Source organism: Clupea harengus, chromosome 12 (assembly GCF_900700415.2).
Source record: "Clupea harengus chromosome 12, Ch_v2.0.2, whole genome shotgun sequence".
In the NCBI taxonomy this organism is placed as follows: Eukaryota; Metazoa; Chordata; class Actinopteri; order Clupeiformes; family Clupeidae; genus Clupea; species Clupea harengus.
The window spans coordinates 24,835,693-24,859,197 of record NC_045163.1 but is presented as its reverse complement, the minus strand read 5'-3'; the positions used below and the strand labels follow the sequence as shown (position 1 = coordinate 24,859,197).

The 23,505-nt window shown below is 44.6% G+C and overlaps 2 protein-coding genes across 6 annotated transcripts in view; both read left to right on the top strand.

Moving 5' to 3' along the window:
- Window positions 1-1,446: 1,446 nt before the first annotated feature.
- Window positions 1,447-16,778, top strand: fybb (FYN binding protein b). Its single transcript, XM_031578447.2, has 20 exons — window positions 1,447-1,823; window positions 5,266-6,193; window positions 8,566-8,716; window positions 9,140-9,304; window positions 9,484-9,499; window positions 9,883-9,957; window positions 10,462-10,508; window positions 10,817-10,949; window positions 11,215-11,374; window positions 13,155-13,275; window positions 13,482-13,501; window positions 13,609-13,681; window positions 13,902-13,985; window positions 14,423-14,460; window positions 14,573-14,639; window positions 15,008-15,101; window positions 15,342-15,504; window positions 15,667-15,700; window positions 15,954-15,985; window positions 16,206-16,778. Exons 1-20 carry the CDS (start codon window positions 1,821-1,823, stop codon window positions 16,226-16,228), a joined length of 2,427 nt encoding a protein of 808 aa, XP_031434307.1. The 5' UTR covers window positions 1,447-1,820; the 3' UTR covers window positions 16,229-16,778.
- Window positions 16,779-17,035: 257 nt separating this feature from the next.
- Window positions 17,036-23,505, top strand: part of rictorb (RPTOR independent companion of MTOR, complex 2b) — a 46,881-nt gene continuing 40,411 nt past the window's right edge. For 3 of the 5 annotated variants that reach the window (XM_031578484.1, XM_031578485.1, XM_031578481.1), the window contains exons 1-2: window positions 17,138-17,299; window positions 21,473-21,570. In XM_031578484.1, the coding sequence (XP_031434344.1) occupies window positions 17,179-17,299; window positions 21,473-21,570 (219 nt within the window). In that variant the 5' untranslated portion in view covers window positions 17,138-17,178. The other 2 variants (XM_031578486.1, XM_031578482.1) reach the window with 1 other exon arrangement.

Below are 23,505 nucleotides of genomic sequence, written 5' to 3'. Positions count from 1 at the left end.
CTATCCAAATACAGTTAATAGTCTCTTATATTAGAAAATGAACACATATTTCTATAAATATGATAAGAATGATTTACTATTGTTATTTATTATTATTATTTATGATTGTGAGTGGCTCCTCTGTGAATGCATAATGAGTAGAATATTGCTAATAGAAATAGTATAATATGATCAGTCCATCTTTTGAGTATTATATACAATAACCACTTTCCAGCAGTGTCCAAATACATAATTATATACATTTATATACAATAACCACTTTCCAGCAGTGTCCAAATACATAATTATATACAATGATATACAATAACTACATTTCAGCAGTGTCCAAATACATAATGATATACAATAACTACATTTCAGCAGTGTCCAAATACATAATTATATACAATAACTACATTTCAGCAGTGTCCAAATACATAATTTCCAGTTCAGCAAATGTCTGGAGCTCTGCTGTAATGGAGTACACTGAGTGAGCTTGTGTAACCACGTATAATGTTGTGGGAAATGAAATTACATATTTTCATATCAATCAATCAATCCAATTTTATATAGCACTTCTCTATATACCCGAAGTCGCTTTACAGAGTCCAGAGTCCAGTAGTCATACACACACAGTCATACCGGTGGTGGTAAGCTACCTCAGTAGCCACAACTGCCCTGGGGCAGACTGACAGAAGCGTGGCTGCCAATCAGCGCCAACGGCCCCTCCGACCACCACCAACATTCATTCATATTCATACAATGCAATGCATGTCTTTATGATGGTGGGGGAAACCGGAGTACCCGAAGTAAACCCACGCAGGCACGGGGAGAACATGCAAACTCCACACAGAAAGGACCTGCAACGACCTGGAAGGACCGGGATGCGAACCCAGGGCCTTCTTGCTGTGAGGCGACAGTGCTAACCACTGAGCCACCGTGCTGCCCGAATATAGGGGACATGCAGCTGGAATGGCCTGGATTTAGACTCCTCAGACCATATTTGACTGACCTGGTGCCAAGGTGTGTGTGTGTGTGAGCAGATGTATGGAGCAAGCATGTGTTTAAGCTTTGAGCTGCTAACGCATGTGGCAATACATCAAACTTTGAAAGAGTTAAATAATAAGGTACAGGCCGAAGAAGAAGAAGAAGAAGAAGAAGAAGAAGAAGAAGAAGAAGAAGTTTGTTATTTCAATGTGTTGAAGCGTGAGGATTTTTAAGGACTCCATAGAGTCTGTTTGCTTTAAAGTGGATTGGTGGCTTCTCAGTGTTCAAATTAGCCACAGTGTATATCAGTGGCCATGAAAAGATGTTGCCGATTTATCCAAATGAATATAACTGTGTGTACAGCACTGTTTGACTGCAGCTTCAAAATTACTTCTCCTTTTCACTTCACTGGAGTCTCCTTGGTTCCTTATTATCACATGATGGCTTTCTATTACTGCATTGTAATTAATGGTGAACTATATTGGTGTTGTGGGTGTGCAGCTGTGCCGTGCGGGGCCAATGGAGTCGGGAAACACCACACACAAGACTTTGGGAGAGTTGCTAGTCGACAGGGGTGGAAATGGCAGAACGACAGGCATGGAATAGGCAAATACAGGAGATGAAGCAACTGATAGAGTTTCCTGTAATGACAGTTAGCCAGCCTATCGCCACAGAGGGGAAGTAGCCAGAGCGGACAGGCAAGAAGGTCACTAGCATTCATACACACACACGCACACACACACGCAGCTGCTTACAGTCATATTATACTAGCAAACATTTTCTCATGTAAAACTGTACCTTAGTCTCTGTTAGCTGATGTAGAGACTGGGAAGTATCCTGTGAGTTCTTCCATCATGGTGAGTGTGGCTCTACTACGTTCTTCACACCTTTTGTTTTAGTACATCTGTGTTTCAGAATAAGCCATTGCGTGTAGACAAATGTGCTGCTGTGGGGTCTTTGTGGTCATGATGAAATGGTGATTCTTGGTTTGGTGATGTGCTGCTGTGGTCTTAGCCTTTCACTGGGTGACATATCCATTTTTTAAAGCCATGATCCACGTCCATGTTGTAAAGTGATTAGATCCAGATAGAAGAGCCTTGTTCAGAATGTTAGTATTTTTCACACGGGAAACAAATGGGATTTCAACACTGAAAGTGTCCACATATTCACATCGACACATTTTGTATGTACTGTATATCAAGTAAATCATTTCCATTGCATTTTCAACTTATATATTCTATTTATCCTCCATCTATATACATATATCCATTTTCATTCTGTTCATTCTAACTCCTACTTCGTAAAATATTCAAAGGACACATACAAACGCATGGAGACAAACACAAATAACTTTGCTTTGGTCCGCTTATGAAACCCGAGTTCCTCTTTAGATTTGCATTTAATACTGGCACTGCTCATTTTAGAGAACTGCTAGTTAGCATTTGCCCCCTATTCCCCACCACACACCACGATTATAAAATTGCACTACAGTGGCCATCCATGCACATGTCTAGAGTACAGTCTGTGCTACTACTACGATTGGATCTAGATCTAGATGTAGTCTATTCCATGGCACCTACTGTAAGTTAACATAAAGTACTCTCCTCAATAGTGATAAGGGCAGTTAACCTCCTGCTTCCAACACGCTGTGAATTTTTTTGGGGGGAGGGGGAGGGGGGGGCAATTATGAAGGGGCTTCTTTGAATAATTGCTAGGAGCATTCTTTGTCATCGTGTGTTTGGTAGCAACTAGCAATATTAAAAATGCAAAGCGCCTTCGCAATAGTCACACCACCCAAAAGATTACTGTACACTGTTTTGACACCACTTTGCATAATTTTTTTTTTTAAAGGTATCTATTTATTAGTTATATTAAGTCCATGTTCCCTGTTAATGGAAACGAATCAAGCATTTAAAATCTAACATTTAGTGTCATTCTTTTGCCAAATGTGATGATGTGATACTGCGGGTGGAAAACCCATTATTGACCAACAAGCACACAGCGCACATGAACTAACTTCCTCTGTGGTCTCATGCTTCAAACTGAAACAGGGTCATGAAAACAACATCACAGAGTTATCCAGAGACAGTGCTCTATTTCAAAACAGACGGGCCATAGCGTGAGGAATTATTTTCTGCCTGACCAAGGGGGCGGGGGGGGGGGGGGGGGGGGGGGGGGGGGGGGGGGGGGGGCAGGCAGCCATTTCTCCATTTTTTTTGTGCCTCGCTGGACTCTGAAAAGTCAACAGCACAATTTGTTCCTCACAGTCGCTCCTCTGACATAAGAATGCCTTATCAGTGCTTCCTGGTGAAGGGCCCACCCTGCCTCTCACAGCCCTTCATCCAAACCACGGCACGCCACTGCAGACACACCTGTCTCTGTGTGTGCAGATGTCCAGAGGGGGCAAAAACACATACTCTAGTATGGAGCCGCATGAGAACGCGTTGCCACATGCCATCCCTGATGAAAAACTTTTGTTTGTCAGGATGACATTTGCATGTTCATTCAGGATATGTAAATTAAGCTCACCTGGTGCCATGGCAACTGCAGAAAAGTGTTTATTGATTCCCTTACAAAGTTTTCAGCTGTTCAAGGCACATAAAGCAACCTTCCACCTCTCCAGAAAGCTGCTATCCTCTTTCTGCAATTCACTATGTATACAGCCTCCTAACATTAATCATATTTGATGTATAAAACGGTATACTACATTTAAAGAAGCAGCATGGCGATTTTGTTTAAAACTAGGAGGCTAATTAGCAAACAGCCAACAGAGTTTCCAGAGCCATGCAAACACAAACAACAGCACAGTCTGTTCCGATAACAGCTAGCAAGTCTGCTGACTGATGTATTTGGCAATATATTGGTTCCTGCTGTAAAAGCTGTTCTTATACTTAGGCACACAACTACTTGGTGAGCAGTCTGGGTGGCAAGTGGGACTTGCAAGTGTGTTAGTCTGTCCTTTACCACACAACCAAATGTAATTTTTTTTTCAAAAACAGTGAGATCCTACACATTGTCTAAGAATAGTGGAATTTCATACAAGTTTCATACATCTAAGAATAGTAGAATTTCATAAGTCTTCTTTTAGTCCAGTAGTAAATCACCACCTTATCTGACGCCCACTTGATAGACAAGGAACCAAATATGAAATAAATGTTTATGGCCCAGACACACACACTTCCTGTTTCACAGAGTAGTTTGGTGGATATGCCCTGTATATAGACCAATCATGATAGGTCCACAGTAGACAGCTGTAGGAGCTGAAGTGTACACATGAACTGTGTCAGCTTCAGATAAGGTATCTAGGATTCTTCAGAAGAGTAATGGTTAAACAACAATCTTGTCTGAGATAACTCACTGGGCGCATTGATGATTCAATGTCAAGCATTTATTTCGAACAGATGCTCTGTTGTTCATTCAAGACATGACATTTTTAGACGTTTTACCATAAGAGTTGCTATGTTATTGTTCAAAAACAACTTCTAACTCTATAAGTAAGTTCTTGGTTCTCATTGTTACCATGGTGATACTACTCACTTACTACCATGAACTACCCAATTCTATTATCAAAGGACTCAGACACTGGGCACATATCTGTCCACACCTCTATTTATTTGTAAAGAGCTCTTGCCTTAGATCAGTCGTTCTCAAAGTGTGGTCCGCAAGTGGTCCGCGACGGCCACAAGTAAATTATTGCGACATTTCTAACATGCAACTCAGAACGAAGAGAACACAGTCAGTAGAAGACTAATCTATTAAAGAGTAGCCTAATCTATTAAGAAAGTCATGGATCGGTGGCTTAAGACAGGGACAAAGAAAAGAAAATTAAATGAGAATGCCTCTGACACAGACAAGGAGAAGGGTCACTCCCGCCGCGGAGCTGCATTCAAACAGCATTTTTTTTTCTCCCGCTGCTTGGTAGTGAATTACTGCGGTCGCGTGGTCGGTATGCGCATCGTTGTGTTTATTGGTGTTTAGTGATACATTGGCGTGTCTGAGTGTGTGATGGGAGAATGAGGCTGTGAGCGAACTATAGTTTGTAACTTAACCAAGGGTTCCAGATGCTTTGCCTAGGGCATTGTCATATCTATAACTAGCCTACCGATAAAAAAGAAGTGCCCACCCGCGAAAATCATGTGCCGCTAACAATTGTCTGGTGCCAGGTCTGGGTAGGAGGCCTGTTGTTCTGGGGATATACTATTTAGTTAGATGGTCCGCGAGTTTTTTTTTATTGGCCTGAAAAAGTTTGAGAAACACTGCCTTAGATGCTTTCTCAGCTTTTGCTTTATGTGTTACCAGGACAACAAGACAGACGTGAAGGCCATAATGGCTCGCTTCAATTCAGGACCATCCCCCGGTGATGGGCCAGCAGCACCTGGGAGTCGGCCGAAAGTCCCTGTGCACCCCACGCTCTCCTCTGGACCCCCTATCAATGCTAAGAAACCAGTGCTGGAGAGCAGCCTGTCCGGCAGCGCGGCCACCTCCATGCCCAAACCCAACTTCCTGAAGAGCACGGCGTCCACCAGCAGCGCCCCGGAGATACGCGAGTCACCAAAGCCCAAGGCGCTGGCGAACAGGTTCGAGGCAGCGCAAGAGGATGGCAAGCCGAGTTTTGCCAAACAGTTTCCCTTCAGGCCGAAGCCCGGCGAGGCCCCCCAGGACAGCGAGCCAAAGAGCCCCTTTCCCAAGGTGCCTCTGCACAAGCCAACACTGGCGGGGACGATGGCCGACCCCAGGCCGACTATCCCGAAGCCCCCCCCAGCAGTGGCCAAGCCGCCCTGGCTCAAAGACACCCCCAAGCCTGAGGACAGTGCTGCCGGCCTCATCCCACCAAAATTACCCCTCGCACAAAAGCCCAAGAGCAGCTTCAACCAGATCCGGCAGCAGCAGTCAGACGGGCCGGGACCACAGAAGCCCTTGGGAGTTCGGGCTGCTCAGAACACTTTTTTCAACAAAGACAGGGGGGAGGCCAAGGCAGAGGAAGGGATAGATGGCGATTCGGCAGTCGGGTCGAAGCCTCCACCTCCCATCTTCCAGAAGCCAGCCCTCAGCAAGAGGCCCAGTGAACTGGGGTTGCACGCAGTCATTGATGATCCCTCGGCCCCCAAAAGGAACCCTTTGCCCAACATTTTTGCCCTGGGTAGTGCCCCTGCTAAGCCCAACAGACCCCCAAACGTGAATCTGGACAGGTTCAGTAAAGGCATGGCAGCAGAGCCTTCAGCTGAGGGTAAGCATTTTGCATTTTGCATTTTGCATTTTGCCTTTTGCCTTTTGCCTTAACACAAGGCCACATGACTATTTTCATTATGACAAAAAACACTTTCCTAACCACAGCCACTTACAGACTTAAAATTAGCTTATTATTATTATTATTGGAAAAAAAAGTTGACAGTGACAAACACAACTGAAAGAAAAACAACTCAATTAAATTGCTTAAAATCATCTCACATATTCACCTACCATCCCTGTTTGTTACATTTAAAGCAACAATGGGGCGTTTCGGTGGCAAGTAGTACGCTACCTACCTAAAAGGCATGTCAAATCCTTGCAAACACCATCAACTGCACAGATGGCACTGGTGAAATCTTGCTAGCATGCTAACTGGTGTCTTATTATAGTTTTTCGCCAAACGTCTTTTGTGAGGTGGTGAGACCCGGACCACAGAACTAAACTGTGCATAGCCTAGACGGCTAGTGGGAATGGCATATGTGTCTATCTGTCCTTCACATGACCATATACCATCAAAATGAATTTGAAGATGATACCAAAACTAGTTGCCTATGAAACCAATCTAAAAGTGGTACATTGCATAGCGTATACTGTTGCTTTAAGGAAGTGTTTTGAGAGGTCATGGTGGTTCTGTGCTTCTGAAGTTATGAAGCCCAGACTTTCATTTTCACAGTGAAGCACACATCTCCAAACACAATCTCCCTGGTACATCACACCACTGCGGTGTCAGTGGCTCCTTCGCTTACTGCCTCTCTCTCCATTGATATATTTTACTAACAACACTGTCTCTGTACAGTAGGGTAGAGGATCAATGCACAGCCTTTTCCTGTTTGAACCATGAGATGTTGAGTGGTAAGGAATGAGTTAGGTCATAGGACATACTTAGTGGACACATGACATTTACATTTAGTCATTTAGCAGACGCTTTTGTCCAAAGCGACGTACAAGGGAGAGAATAGTCAAGCTACGAGCAATAGAACCTGGTGTAACAATAAATAAATACTACTTTACATAAGAAATATAACAAAATGAAATAAAAAGAAACTAGAAGAGCGCAGCATCCTGGGTGTAACATTTGCCCTTACAAGAGCATTTAGGTAGGTGGGAGCAGAACCATCAAGCACTCTGTACGCAAGCATAAGTGACTTGAACTTAATGCGAGCAGCTACAGGCAGCCAGTGGAGGTCAATGAGTAGCGGGGTGACGTGTGCCCTCTTCGGTTGGATGAACACCAGACGCGCCGCCGCGTTCTGGATCATTTGTAGTGGTTTCACCACGCAAGCTGGCAGGCCCGTTAGGAGGGCGTTGCAGTAATCAAGGCGGGAGACATACTTAGTGGACACATGAGGTGGACATACTTACATACTTAGTGGACACATGAGGTAGACATACATACATACTTAGTGGACACATGAGGTGGACATACATACATACTTAGTGGACACATGAGGTAGACATACATACATACTTAGTGAACACATGAGGTGGACATACATACATACTTAGTGAACACATGAGGTGGACATACATACATACTTAGTGAACACATGAGGTAGACATACATACATACTTAGTGGACACATGATGTAGACATACATACATACTTAGTGAACACATGAGGGAGACATACATACATACTTAGTGGACACATGAGGGAGACATATATAATGGACACATGCCTCATCAGTCAACGCATGAGATTCTGGTGCTGAAAGAGAAACGTTAAGTGAGGACAAATAGGCCAACTTCCTGTATTAACACTTTCAACTTCCCCCCCTCTGGTTTCCCCTTTTTCGTGTTAGCTGTAGTTTGCTGAAAGCACGTTTTTATAAATAACTGGGAACCAACACGGGAAACGTTTCATTTTTGGGCCCTGACACGTTTGCTGAGACCTCAACAAGCACCTGCTTCAACCTACCACAGCTGTTATGACATGAAGATCTACATTTACATTTAGTCATTTAGCAGACGCTTTTATCCAAAGCGACTTACATATGTGCGACTTACAATGTATACACATTTTACATTTTTACATTTACACTGATGGCACACTGCACATCAGGAGCAATTAGGGGTTCAGTGTCTTGCTCAAGGACGCTTCGACAGGGAATCGAACTAGCAACCTTCTGATTACTAAACGACTTCTCTACCATTACTGTTCCACTGTCGCCCCTAGATCTATGTGTCGAGTCTCTATTTTAACCATAATTCTTGATTTCTTGAGTCAAAACTGGTTAGGTGAAAATTCACATTCATATTCACACTGTTTTTGCACAAGAAATATGGCATGTCTATGAATTAAATCTCAATTATCATGGCGCTGGTCACAGCACACAGTAATGCACACTAACAGACATTCCCTCCCCCCAGGCCCCGGGTTCAGGAAAGGTGGGCCCCCACCTCCACCTGCGGCTCACCCCAGCAGTCAAGCAGCCTCCTCTGGGCCAATGCCCCCCGCACTGCCCCTTGGCCTGCCCCCTGCCCTGCCCCCGTGCCTGCCCCCGAGACCTCCCGGAGCCATGTGAGTAGCCAGCAGGAGGGTGCACAGGAGTGGCACCAGCAGTAGGCATGTAGTTGGGCAGAATAATCTGCCGTTTGAGTTTGGTTTGAAGAGATTTCACTGTGTTTTGGTACTTATGCATTTGAAACAATAGTTCAGACCTGTCTAGGTCTACCTGATGAGAAAAAAAACAATTCTTTGAAACATATGAATTACATAACTTGTTTATGGATTCACATGACATGGGACATCTTCAATGCACAAATCTAAAATAACTGTTGGCAGAAAGTTGTGGCAGAAAGTTGTGTCAGAGTCTGACCATCTATGTTGTAGCAACAAACACACAAACATTGTGTATATTGTGCCATATGGTCAATCATTAAAAAGTACCATACGTGCTCCCCTGCAAACAAGCTGTCACCAGTATATACTATTCACCTCTAGAATACAGCCTGGGCCTGAAGACAACTATGATGACCCTGGATCCATGTACCCACCACCACTCCCAATAGGAGGTAATATCTTCACTTTAGTTTTTCTTTGGAACGTGCTTATTGTGATCCCGTCTTCTTTTGAACGTGCTTATTGTGATCCCGTCTTCTTTGGAACGTGCTTATTGTGATCCCGTGTTCTTTGGAACGTGCTTATTGTGATCCTGTCTTCTTTTGAACGTGCTTATTGTGATCCTGTGTTCTTTGGAACATGCTTATTGTGATCCTGTCTTCTTTTGGACGTGCTTATTGGGATCCCGTGTTCTTTAGAACGTGCTTATTGTGATCCCGCCTCAGCCAATCAGCTACGAGTGTCACTGAACGTGCTTATTGTGATCCCGGCTTCTTTGGAATGTGCTTATTGTGATCCCGTCTCAGCCAAACAGTTACGAGGGTCACTGAATCCTCATTTTAAGCATTGAATGTCATTGTTGTAACAAAATAAGAGGCATTTAGAGGACTTAAGTGCAATTGATTTGAAAGGCCTTTGTTTGAATTAGAGCTGCAACATGTACAATTACGATCAAAGCACCATTCGTAAATGTGCAATCTTAGGTTAAATGAAGGCATCTCAGCTGAACATCCTATGAAAGGGCACTGGATATTGACGCTTTCCATCGAAAAGACTCTGATCCTTCCACCAAACAGCACCTTTTCGAAAATATTTCTGACTTCTTTTAATGACTTATCTACAAGCTATCCACCTCATGTTGCTGGTTGAGCTCACATTGTGTCTTTCCTTTTCTAGGACACCCTGGTCAGAGACATGAGGTAAGACAGAGGCCATTGCACCCGTACTCTAAGGGGAACCTGTGCATGTGATAACTCAGCTGTAAGCTCAAAACCCCCTGGGGAATTCCAGTAGTCAGCTATGCCTGAGAGAGTGTCTTGCTTTATTCCAAGAGAAAAGGCTAAAAGGAAAAAGGTTCTCTGTATATCCATGCTGGTGGAAAAGGTCCCTTTGAAAACATCATCTGCACTAGCATAAGCACTGGTTTGCTTCTAAGTCTTACTAAATATTTTGTGAAAACACAGTGTACCATGACTCAAGATTTCGCTTTCATTTGAAATACAGCAGATTGTTATGTAAGAGAAAATGAGAACAAGTTGAATTCTTTATGGTACCAACAAACACTGACTCATTTCACTTGAACATTTCGTAACCGGTGGTAGTGTTCTGTGTTTTTACTTTCACTTTTAATATTTGAATGAACTGTTTTGGTCATCCAAAATATGACATTATAACTTATCCTCTTCATCCTTGTCTTGGAGCAGGACAGTGAAAGTGATGGGGAGATGTATGAGGATCTTGATGAGAAATGGTAGGATATTTTTTTTATACAAGTTTCAAGACAATGACAAAGGTCAATATGAAAATAACTGATGCCAAACACTGCCATCTTGTGGGCAGAATGGAAACATCAGTTTCTACAGAATGTTATATAATGAATGCTATTGGGAACAAAGGATGGCATATCAACATTAATCAAAGAGATTCAATATCAAACATTTTTATTTAGGTGTAATATCAAAGATGTGTTATATTCAGGTCAAAGTGCTCCTGAGAAAACTACGGTGTCCTTCATGGCCACACAAGCTTCAGTCCCTCGTTCTCCTCTCTTCTTCGCAGGGCGCAAATGGAGTCAAAGGAACAAGACAAAGACAAGAAGAAAGAGAAAGAGGAAAAGAAACGGCTTGAACAAGAAAAGAAAGAACAGAAAGACCGTGAACGAAAAGATAACGAAGCCCGGAAGAAATTCAAGGTGATTTTGCGGAACAAGATGAGTGCTTGCACCCACTTTCATAGTGATCAATGAGTACCATTTGTACCACGGTGTACACATAAGCCATGGAGACTGTCGGCGAACATTTGGTAGACATAATGTAGAACCAAAACATCAATCTTTTTTGTTTACAAAACTCTTATTTGTGTAACAAGCCCCAGGGAAACTATGTGCACTTATTTACTTTTGTCTTGTCTGGTTGCATTTGTTGTGTTTTTGTCTGCTACTACTTTGTGCACAACAGCTGACAGGTCCGCTGCAAATCATCCACAAAGGCAAAGCACGAGTAGACTGCAAAGGTGGCAAAAACGAGCTTAACCTGAAGCAGAGAGAATCCATCGACATCATCCGCATTGGGGACAACCCAGAGGGCCGCTGGCTTGCCAGGAATCAAGATGGCTCCTGTGAGTAGCTATCAGTCCATGTTGGATTGAGTGATAGGGTGGGGGAAAAGTGCTCACGGAAAGAGATCAGAAAGCTCAAGTTTTAAAACAAAGCATCCTGCGATGTTTTCACACCCATGTGAGTCAATTCAGCTTGTTTGCTGTAAGCCTGTTTTGAACCATGAGCAGATGATTGGACAATCGTACCAGGGAGAAGTTACACTCCCTGGCAGTGAACTTAAGTATGCATGATAAAACATGTCACACTCCCTGGCAGTGAATTTAAGTATGCATGATACATGCTCTGTGGTGTACTTACATCGCACATGCATGACATAAACCCAACCAGGTCTAAGGTCCAAGGTCAGTTTCACTATGCGTCACCAGGATGCAGTACTGCTGTGTTTCACACTGCGTCATCAGGATGCAGTACTACTGCGTCTCGGATGTGTGTGTTTATTCACACCGCTGACATTTCTTCTGTGTCGCTGCTACTGCCAGCACTATCTTTCTGCATTGAGTTTGCCTTTGAAAATGGCCGTCAATACACGTGGTCTGAAAAGTGAAGACCAGAAAGCTGACCAGTTGTATTTTAATTTAGTTGCACAGTTAACTTTTAGTACCCTCATCTCGCGAGAGAGAGAGAAAGAGAGAGTGCAACGGTAAACTACCAACCTTATAGATCAAATATAATTATAGCATACATTGGGTTACTATATAGTACACATGTAGCCTCTACTTTCATGACATGCAATTGCCAAAAGATATGTTTGTGACATATAAACCAGACATTGAAACTGCCGTCCTTGCGCGTGGTGGCACGTGCCAAAAATTACGCAATTTCCGCTGCTGCTTGGTGTGCTTAGTGTCATTTCAGCTGGTTACGTACCTCACAATTGTTTTAATGTGTAAGGTGCCGTGTAGCTGGCACATAAGCAAAATGAAGGAGCAGGAGATACAAGTCGCAGCTCCGTCTGTATCTGTGCATCTCTGTGACCCTTCAATGCAGGAGCACAGCTCTGCTGTATCTGTGCATCTCTGTGACCCTTCAATGCAGGAGCACAGCTCTGTCTGTATCTGTGCATCTCTGTGACCCTTCAATGCAGGAGCACAGCTCTGCTGTATCTGTGCATCTCTGTGACCCTTCAATGCAGGAGCACAGCTCTGTCTGTATCTGTGCATCTCTGTGACCCTTCAATGCAGGAGCACAGCTCTGCTGTATCTGTGCATCTCTATGACCCTTCAATGCAGGAGCATAGGGATTCCCAGATGACACAGAGGCAGATTACTGCAACAAATGTACAAACGTTTGTGTGGTTTACTTCTGTGAAACGTTAGTGGTGTGAATACACACACGCGAGCGAGACGCAGCAGTACTGCAACGCCGCCGCCAGGCACACCCAATGCAGGCGTTGCGGCTGTGTTACCTGTTAACAGGTTGGAGCCTGCACACTGCCTACATGAGGCCCTACACGGGCATCTCAGGTGCGGCTCCAAAACAACACACGAACATGCAGCCAGTGTGAAAACGGGCCCGAGGCCTTACCTCAAGCGTGACAAATAGACTGCATGCTAAAACTCTACATGACTCACGGAGACGCGCATCTCACGCAGGCAGTGTGCACGCTCTGTCCTGTTAACATGGCCGCCGAACGGAAAATCAACAGGCAACGCAGCCAGTGTGAAACGAGCCTAAGTCTGATTTGTAAAACTTTGTACCCTCTCAATCTGTTATACAAAACATTTTAAATCTTCGTCAAGGTTCTAACCATTCTTTTCTTAACTCCTCTTCATACTTCAGATGGCTATGTGAAAACAGACTCAGTGGACATTGACTTCCAGAGTTTAAAACGACTTCCCGGCCAAATAATTGATGATCCTGAGGTGTATGATGACATTGCCCCACAAAATGATATTGGCAGGTAAAGAGGACAAGCGGATACAAATAGACTATAGAACATTGCACAAAACAAATGAATTTAAAACCAGTAACTGCTTTAAGGCAGATGGCAGATAGAATTACAATATGTAGCAGTTCATAAAGTCAGATACAAATGTGGTTTGATGTAATGCGTGTAAAATGATTAAGATGAAGTGAAAGTGAAAGGTGTTTTGTTTTGCTTTTCAGTGGAGTCAATGGTCAAGGAGGTGAGTACAACACCTGTGTTTAGTAGAGTAACTCATGGGAGAGAGACTTCCAGTGAAATCAGTTATGTAATGGGAAATTGAATGTGACTACCTTTGTTCTTTCCAAGTCATCTTACCACCTCCACCTGATGATGAAGGGGACGATATATATGACGATTTGGAGGATCCAAGTTTAATGAAGTGAGAGCCTTTCTGTCAGAGTGTTTACGTGTGTGTGTGTGTGTGTCTGTGTGTGTGTGTGTGTGCGTGCGTGCGTGCGTGCGTGCGTGCGTGCGTGCGTGCGTGCGTGCGTGTGTGGTGTGTGTGTGTGTGTGTGTGCGTGCGTGTGTGTGTGGACGTCTATGTGTAGTTTCTGTCTTGTTGAGATTTTACCTAACTCCACAAACATACTCTTCTGAAGCCCGGACCCACAGGACACCAAGTCCCCTCCCAAAGCACGCGGCTTCCTTCAGAAGTTCTTCCGAGCCCCAGGCAACAATACTGAGTAATGCCCACTGTAGTAAGATGGACCAGGACAGTATACTGTCACTAATTCCTAACCCCTTGGCTCTCATTTCAATCATACTAATTCAAATTAACGAATCAATCAACTAGCCCAATGAAAATCAACACCAATCAATGAATCAGTCAACCTCGCACATTATAGGAGGAAATGTTTTTCCTAATTCCTGACATTAATAACTGATTGATTGTTTAGGTTGGGGATTGATCAGATGTGGAGTCAGTGCAAATTGCCTGGTTGTATCCACTTCCCCTGTTTGTTTGTCTCTCACCAATATGTGTTCCTTCACACACTGAATATCATCCTATCTGCATGGTGTGTTCAAACAATCGAACTATCAAACTCCACGTTCGACTGCTAACCTGTACAGTTTGGATGTTGGTGGCATTAAAGCATGATTTCATATCGGTGTTTTTCAGCGTGGCCCCTCCTGCACAGTTTACAGAGAGAACTTCTGGTAATCACTATTTCACACCCTTCACTCATCTTCCACCCACTTTTGAACATGTGTTATGGTCACTGACATATGGCTTTGAACTGTTTCTCCTCTGTCTTTTTCGCCTCTATAGATATAGATGAAGAGATTTATGATGACGTGGATTCACAAGGTTTCCCCCCTCCTCCTCCCGTCTCTAGGTCAGTGGATCTCTTTATATATATATATATATATATATATATATATATATATGCACACACACACACACACACACACACACACATAGTAATCTAAATCTAGGTTAAATGAAGTATGCATACTATGTGCATGTGTGTGGGCATGTGTGTTTATTTTTGTGAGCATGGATATGTTTGTGTTTAACCTTCACTTCCTTCATTGATTCACTGAAGGATGTATTATTATTATCATTATTATTATATATATTTTTTAGAAGAAAATAATGTATGCATTGTCTTACCTTCTTATCTCCGTTTGTACTATACTACTGGTATACTAAAGGGAGACTTGCAGCTTCTCATTTGATATAATTCATTATTGTTTCTATCAGTCTGCCTAAATTTAAGCCAAAGATTGAAGACAAGGATCCCAAAAGGCAGAAGAAATTAGAAAAGGAGGAAAAGGATTTCCGAAAGAGGTTCAAAGTAAGTATGTTTGAACTGAAACGCAGTTGAAAGTTAGTATGTTTGAACTGAAACGCAGTTTGAAAGTTAGTATGTTTGAACTGAAACGCAGTTTGAAAGTAAATATGTTTGAACTGAAACGCAGTTGATACGCAAACACTGAGGTTTTGGCATTCAGTCAGTGACGTATGGCCTATGTGTCATATCGCTTCATAATAGAGCACACTACACGACCAACAATGTTTCAATTCCTGCCTGCAGTTTGAGGGTGAGATCCAGACCCTCTACCAAGTGATCATCCTCCCCTCGCTGTCTTGCAAAAAGTGGGGAGGCAAGGACCTGCCTTTAACACCTGGAGAACACCTGGATGTCGTCGTCAAAGCCATGGACAACAAGCTAGTCTGTAGGAACTCAGAGGGCAAATGTAAGTAGAGATATTATCAAATTCAAATGATTTCCTGATTACTGAAGCCAGCTTAACACTAATATTTGTGTCTCACTCTCTCTCTCTGTGCCTGTGTGTGTGTGCTTGTGTGTGTGTGTGTGTGTGTGTGTGTGTGTGTGTGTGTGTGTGTGTTTGTTTCAGTTGGATATGTTTCAGTCAGCCACATTGTAGTAGAGTAAGTGCCATGCAAAACTGCTTTCACTTTTAATGATAGGACACATACACATTCAAACATCTTTCTGCCGTTCAGCCTCACACTCTCCCTCTCTCTCTCACATGAACACACACACACACACACACACACACACACACCATACACACACACACACACACACACACACAAACGCGCACACAAATGTAGAGATATAAAGATATTAGATGAAAAAATGATTTTAATAATTGTTGTTGTTGTTTTCTTTGCTTCCCAGGGATGCTGATATTTATGATGACATTGGGGATGGTATGTTTGAGCATTATATTATTTGACAGATTCCTTCCTGTTAAATGCAAATGTGATGTATTTCATGAAAGTGACAGCTATTTATATTTCTGTCAAATTGTAAATAATACATCTGATGTTTCACCTTACTGTACAGACAATATTGGTCAACTTATTGACAAACTATGACTAGGTGATTTTTTCAGTTATTCATTTTATGGTCTTTCTCATTCATTTCCAGACTGTATCTATGACAACGACTGATGGATGCCATGTTGTGCCAGTTTGTTGATTCTACACATCCTTGACGGGTTCAGCTATGTTTTTGTTGTTGTTGTTGTTGTTGTTGTTTCAATTTGTGCCGCGCTTATTTATTGGTTGTGTCTAGCAACAGGAGAATTGTTTGGCATTTTGAGATCAACACAATTTACAAACCACGGGAGTCACAGTGAAGGGTCAATGCACTGTATCATTCAATAGTATGCTATTTGTTCTTACTCATTCTGTAGTTTCTTTAGCTAATTTTTCCATATTATATGACAGCAAGGCTATTACCTGTGAAATGTATAGTGAATTTACTTTTGTGTTGTGTCAGTGGCCTACATGAGGGTATCACTGTTGGCAGACCTGCACCATTAATGATGAATGATGTTTATGATGTTTACTGAGTTGGCTTTAAAGTTTGCTATGTGTAAACAGCTACTGCATAGGACTGCATTATACATCTGTTGCAAGCAGTATTGCATTTGCCCTCTCTTGTGTTAACTTGTAAAATGTCGTTTTGAAGAATAAATCAAATAAACAGTCTTTAATTAAGCTTCTAAGTCTATTTCCTTTTCCAAATGTTATCCAGATAGTCACCTACCTGTTGTCTGGCTTTAGCATGAGATGACAGAAGGCTACTTGTTTGAGCTGATACCTGTACGGAATTCTTTGTTTATCGCAAGTGGAAAGGACACATTAGTCACATCCACTTCTCCAAAATGGCAACAGCAGCGCCAGCGAGCCAGCCAGAGCGGGTGCAGAACGTAGACTTAAGTGGGTGGGCGGGGGTGGCGGGGATCCTCTCGCGACAATTTCCGTTGTTTCCGGTGTTGTGAATGTGTCTGGAAAGATGGCGGTCAGCATCCGAGGCCGTCCGCTCCGGAGTGTACGGATGAGAGGTGAGACAGATCGGTTTCCATGGACCGTGGGAATCTGTGACTACTGAATAAATGATGCTTTGTTATTGTGCTGTCTTAGAGCCAAATCGAATTTTTCAAATTATTAATGTGTGGACTTTGACAGGACGGAATGACAGCGGGGAGGAAAACGTACCGCTCGATCTCACCAGAGGTAAGAGAGGCAGGGGGAGGGCAACAACTTGCCTGTTACTTGTGAGCTAGCTGTATAATATTACTGGAATGGATGTTCACAACTGAATAATCTATTTGAACCGTAATACATTTAAGTTATGGGAAACATTTATATGAAAAGGGGTGGTTCAGCAAATGTATCACAATGCGAAAACTATTATCTTTGTGTCGCCTGGTTTCCTTAATGTTTATCTCAACACAAGCAACATAATATTTGCTAGCTGGACAGCTAACGTTAGTTACATAAAACATGTTGATGTAAAGGAAGTTGATGTGATATGTGCCTGATACAAGTCTGCAAACCTTATATTATGTTCGGCATGGCGTGCGTGGTCATGCCCATCATTGCTCAGATATCGTGGTGCACGCACGAGAATACAAAGTAGTCAGTAAAGCAAAGAAATCCGGGTTATTTGTTTAGGCTGTCGGTAGTATTACGAGCTACCGCATGATTTGTAGTTGACAGCAAATACAAGAGAGAGTGCGAACTTGTTTTGTGACACCCGCATATGATGGACATTCCTTTGGTGTAAACACAGAGGCGGTAGCGTGTTCGCGATGGGGCAGGGCCGCACTAGCGCTACTCCACCGCCAGGGTCAATGCGGGTGGACTGCAGATCGATAACGGAATGCAAACGCAATGGAAACATCAACAATTAACTTAGCCAGCCAACTCGTTATGGATTGGCCTAATTGGATGTCTGGACAGTGCACGAACGGAATGACTGTGAGCACAGCGCCGTGCCGTGTGTAGAATGTCCTCTTGTACTTGTTTATAGTATGCCATTGGCCACTGCATGGTCTGTCATGTGTTTTACCACAGCACGATGTCTTTTTAGAAGATGTGTTTAAAGTTGATTTGACTAGTTTGATGCAAGTAGTGGTGTGTGTGCTTTAGAGAGAGGCTGTGGAAGGGTTGAAGCTGAAGAGGAATGTGCAATCCAGGGAATGGAGACGCTGAGACAAGTAAGATGTGCACAAATTGAGTTGGCAGGGGAATGCGTCTGAGTCAGCTGTGTTGATGAAGATTGCTTCTCTCATGCCTTCTGGTGCTGGAATGCATGATAACACCTAATCCATCCCCCACCCTCCTCTTCCTCCTGGGTGCAGGAAATGTTGATGATCACATCATATTACAGAAAAACACACTATGTGCATCGATAGTGTGCAGAAGTTGTGTTCTTTGTTTTTAGTTGACCAGTGATCAGCCGGGGTCTGTGTTGTTTCTGCAAGGTGTGTGTCTTTGGTCTAGTCTTGCATGAGTCACTTACTGCCCAGAATCAACCCTGCTGTGGTGAGCTGCAGTTCACCTTTGACATTTTGACTTCTTAGGGCTGACCCATGACCTTTGCATAACCGCTGCAGTGAGCCGGACTTCAAATGACTCACATCCTGTTTACCAGTGTTTGACAGAAGTGTCAGGATGAACGCTGAAACAACAGCAGCACACTTTAGTCTCTGTAGGAGAGCACGGTCACTTGGCACAGAATGGCTCATGCAATCCAGCTGCTTGAACCTAGTTGTGTGTTGACAGCCAAATATGAGTCACTTTCTCTGTGCTGGTCTATTTGAACACGCTTGTTGTTTTTGGATGAAGTGTGAACTCCTTCAGCTGTCCACTTGTAGCCAAGCGATGTTCTGTGTTTGAGATTCGTTGAGACTATTGTGAAGTTGGCCCCTCAGATGAAGGTACCTGTATTTAGCTGCCCTGATCTTCACTGTTGCTGTTTCCAGTTGTATAAGCTTAGTTCCTGTTCCTGTGACATTGTCACGCTCATGCCGGCTTGGTAAGAGGTGACTGTGAGTTTGGAAAGTTTTGGAGTTGGGGGTCTTTACATTTTTTTTTGTTTGGTTAAGGCTATCAATACCCTTTCGGTCAAAGTGATGATTAAACATTTGTCTGGAAAAATCCTAAAAGGTCCAAAGAAACACTTTCAGATGAAGTGAACATGTTTATGTCTGCAGCGACTGTGCTTTTGTGTGTGTGAGATCAGAGGCACCCCCCCCCCCCCCCCCCCCCCCGCCCCCAAACAAAGGCCAGTCCAGTTACAACACCCCCCCCCCAACAAAGACCTGGCTAGTCAGACAGAGCAGGGGGGAGAGATCCGCATCCATCCCACGTGGTGACATCATCGCATCCTCACAGTCTCCCCGTGGAGCTGGCCCTGGCAGGAAGCGCAGAGCAGTGGTGGGGGGGAGGAGCCTGCTCACCCCGCTTCACCTCTCCTCTGCTCCATTCACAAAGTCTCACGAGCAACACACAGCCTGCTTCCGCTTCTGGGTTCAGTGCACCGGAGAACACACACATACACATACACACACACACACACACACACACACAGACAGACACACACACACACACACACATGCAAAATATCTACTGTTTCCATGATGATCAAAGAAAAAGCCTAAGGGGTATTAAATAAACTTGCAAAGCCCAAAGCTATTATTGGGGGGGGGGGGGGGGGGGGGGAGTGGAGAGAACAGGCTAATGGTGTTGTCTCTGTTGCTTACGTCTCCTCCGCGCCTTCCAGGGCTGGTTGGGCTCTCGTAGGGCTGCTTTTGAAACCAGAGCTATTTCCCTGGCACCTGGGGGAAACATGGCACAATTTCTGAGCCATACATAGCCTCTGTGAGGCGACCTAGTTGCAGGCACCTTTGTTCTGCTGGTGCTGCTCTGAGAGAGCCCATCGGGCTTAGAGCGCCAGACACCGTGCTTCATGCTCACGTCAGGCTCGCTAGCTCAGCCCGTCTCAGCCCGTCTGACACCATCATATCATGCTGTTCCATTGGTGCCAGTGCATGTCATGTGTGAGTTTCAGCAGGCATACCCCATCTCGTACAAAGACAACAGTGAATTTAGGTGGGCCTGGTGTCAGAACACGCATGTATACAGCGGAACTCCTCTCCTGTGTTGCTCATCCTTCCTGATGAGGATGGTGATGGTGATGATGATGATTGACTGATGGGATGTGACTGACAGCTCAGCTGTTGTTGTCCACTCTAACGCCAGCTGACCTTCACGCCGTGTCAGTCAGCTGGCCCGAGTCCCTGGGGGAAAAAACATCTCAGACCAAGGTCAGATCCAAAGGTCAGATCCAAAGGTCAAATTTAACCGTTTAACAGCCGAGGGGAAAGCTGCCCGGCTGACTTATTATTAGTAGTATTATTCCACCATCAGTGTTATTGATATTTTCTGTGCTTGGAGAGACGTTACTATTTAGTCTTAGGTCCTGTTTAGTCTTGGGTTCTATTTAGTTTTAGGTCCTGTCTAGTCTTGGGTCCTGTTTAGTCTTGGGTCCACAATGTCTGTGTGTCATGACAACAATTGAGTTTTATTCTGGGTTAGATGACTTGATAGATAGAAGGGCACCATAGAGTTCCATTGTGTAGCAGTATTATGCATTTGGGCGTTTGAAGAGATGGGAGGTACGTTTTACGTTAAACCGAAGTGTCTATGGTGATCTATCCTGACTGGGTGTCTATGGTGATTTATCCTGACTGGGAGTCAGTGTGTTTTGTGCACGCACATCTGAATTGAGATGCTCTTTTTTTTTTTTTGCGTCAGCAGAGTGCAGAATAGCCATGTTGGCCACATAAACAGGCACAGCTGAGCCACTGCTCGTCTCCTGATGTGGTGTGTGGTCTTCTCTGATGCACTTATGTCCATTGCAAAGAACTTTTTGTTTTGAATTGTCTCGCTTGTGGTACCGTTGGTAGCCGGTCCTGTTCCGCTGGCGCCGGCCTGAAAGAGCTGCTGTTGTGACATGATGGTCTTACCGGAGCAGAGAGTGACAGAGAGGCACCACGTCACTTATGATGCTAGAAGCATCCACCACCCTTAGTACGCTTCACATTCTTAGTATCTGGTCCATCCGTATGAGTATGTAGGCCTATAGTCCACGGGGCTGAGGAGAGCTGAATGCCTAATGGACTCATGCAAGCAAATGTAACATATTTGAATGATGTTAGTCAAGAGAGGTCAAGAGAGGTCATCTTATTGGGGATCCTTATAGGAATAGTTCTGTATCATATTTTGTTCAGTTATGGACAGATCCAGGGTCAGCAGCACTCAGTTTTACTCTCCCCCTGCCTGTCCTATGACTAGCTTCTAGAGAGCTCATCTGTCGTTTCATCTCTCTTGCACTTTCAGACCCCGCAGACAACCTGCGCGAGATCCTCCAAAATGTGGCCAAACAGCAAGGGGTCTCCAACATGCGCAAACTGGGCCACCTGAACAACTTCATCAAGGTTTGACGTGTGTGTGTGTGTGTGTGTGTGTGTGTGTGTGTGTGTGTGTGTGTGTGTGTGTGTGTGTGTGTGTGTGTGTGTGTGTGTGTGTGTGTGTGTGTGTGTGTGTGTGTGTGTGTGTGTGTGTGTGTGTGTGTGTGTGTGTGTGTGTGTGTGTGTGTTGACTAGTGTTTCTGTGTGTTGACTAGTGTTTCTGTTTGTGTGTGGGTATATTGACCAGTGTTTGTGTGTGTGTTGGTCTGTCAGCGCTGCAGAGGAGGGCATAGAGCCACACTCCAAAAATGTGAAGCAGCAGAAATAAACAGCCTTTTTTACATTTGAAGGAGCAGCTGAACTCAACCTGAACTCAGCCTAAACTATTCAAGTTCCACGTCCTGTACTGGGGAGTAGGTCCATGTTGCACCGCATGCACTATGAGACCTTGTCTTGCATCAGCTTGTGTGTGTGTGTGAGACGACAGAGAGCCTTAAGGGCCAGAAATCGGGTCATTTTCGGAGCGGTCCTCAGGAGAGTGTGTTATTGGTGCAGCGTGAGCACTGCACCAAAATCTCACCCTCCCACCCCCACCCCCTTCTCCACTGTGGCCCTGGCTGTGAGAGCTGTGCATCAAGCATTTTATGTAATCATGTTCCTCTCCTCTCCTCTGCTCTGCTCTGCTCTGCTCTGCTCTCCTCTCAGTCAGAATATTTCATTGATGCTTCGTGGTGTGTGTGTGTGTTTGTGTGTGTGTGTGTGTGTGTGTGTGTGTGTGTGTGTGTGCGGGCTGAGGGGTTGGTTTTTCGGGTGGTGATATCACGCCACGGAGCCCAGAGAGACGGTTAATCAACTTGCCTCACCAGGGCCGACCTCACAGACTGCAGTGCTCAAGTCTGCTCTGTGTCACTCCTGGAGCTGTGACCTCCCCTCCCCTCCCCTCCCCACTCCTGGAGACGCACACTACACCAGTGTGACCTCCCCTCCCCTCCCCTCTCCTCCCCACTCCTGGAGACGCACACTACACCAGTGTGACCTCCCCTCCCCTCCCCTCCCCTCCCCTCCCCTCCCCACTCCTGGAGACGCACACTACACCAGTGTGACCTCCCCTCCCCTCCCTTCCCCTGGCTTAAGCCTCGGCTAAGAGGATGCTGGGTAAACAGATGCATTATGGGTCCCAGTAGGCCATGAGGTGCTGGCTAGTAGTAATCTAACTGGTGTACAGGTGGTGTCTGGTCTGGCCAAACATGAGAGGGGCCTCTCACGATAACATATCTATCTCTCTATATATCTATCTATCTATCTATCTATCTATCTATCTAACTCTCTATACATCTGTCTTTCTTTCTATCTATCTATCTTTCTTTCTCTCTCTTTCGTTTTCTTTCTCTCTCTCTTGTTGTCTTTCTGTCTAGCTCTCTCTCTCTCTCTCTCTCTCTCCACCAGACCAGGCTCATAGGCTGTCAGGAGGAGCACTGATGCAGGGAAAAGTCATCCCCCCCACTGTGAAAGAAATCCCTAACACCCACACAGACACACACTCACACACTCCCCACCCTAACTTGATTGATCGTGAGCTGATACTCGAAGCTTTGCCTTGGGATCCTCAGTGGTTGTGAGAGTGACACTACAGAGGAAAATGTGTGAAACAGTGAATATGCGTCTTTATTGCACAGCCGCACGTGATCAGTAAAAAGGCGGAACGTCAGAGTTTTCTTCCCTCTGATATCTAGAGTGTGTGTGTGTGTGTGTGTGTGTGTGTGTGTGTGTGTGTGTGTGTGTGTGTGTGTGTGTGTGTGCTGGCCACTCCTCCCCAGCGCTCATACGGAAGAGGAGAGGTGGGAGGGGGAGCCCAACCCTAACCCTGTCCGAATCGTGGCGCTTGTCTCTTAGGTCAAAGGTCAACTCTTTAGCGGAGGGGGGGGGGGGGGGGGGGGTCATCTGGCTGGACAGGAGAGCTCT

What these genes read in the sequence shown, in the direction of transcription:
- fybb (XM_031578447.2), top strand. An exon ending in AGCAGAGCCTTCAGCTGAGG is followed by an intron (nt 6,194 to 8,565) that starts GTAAGCATTTTG and finishes CCCTCCCCCCAG; the next exon opens with GCCCCGGGTTCAGGAAAGGT. An exon ending in GTCAGCCACATTGTAGTAGA is followed by an intron (nt 15,701 to 15,953) that starts GTAAGTGCCATG and finishes TTTGCTTCCCAG; the next exon opens with GGATGCTGATATTTATGATG.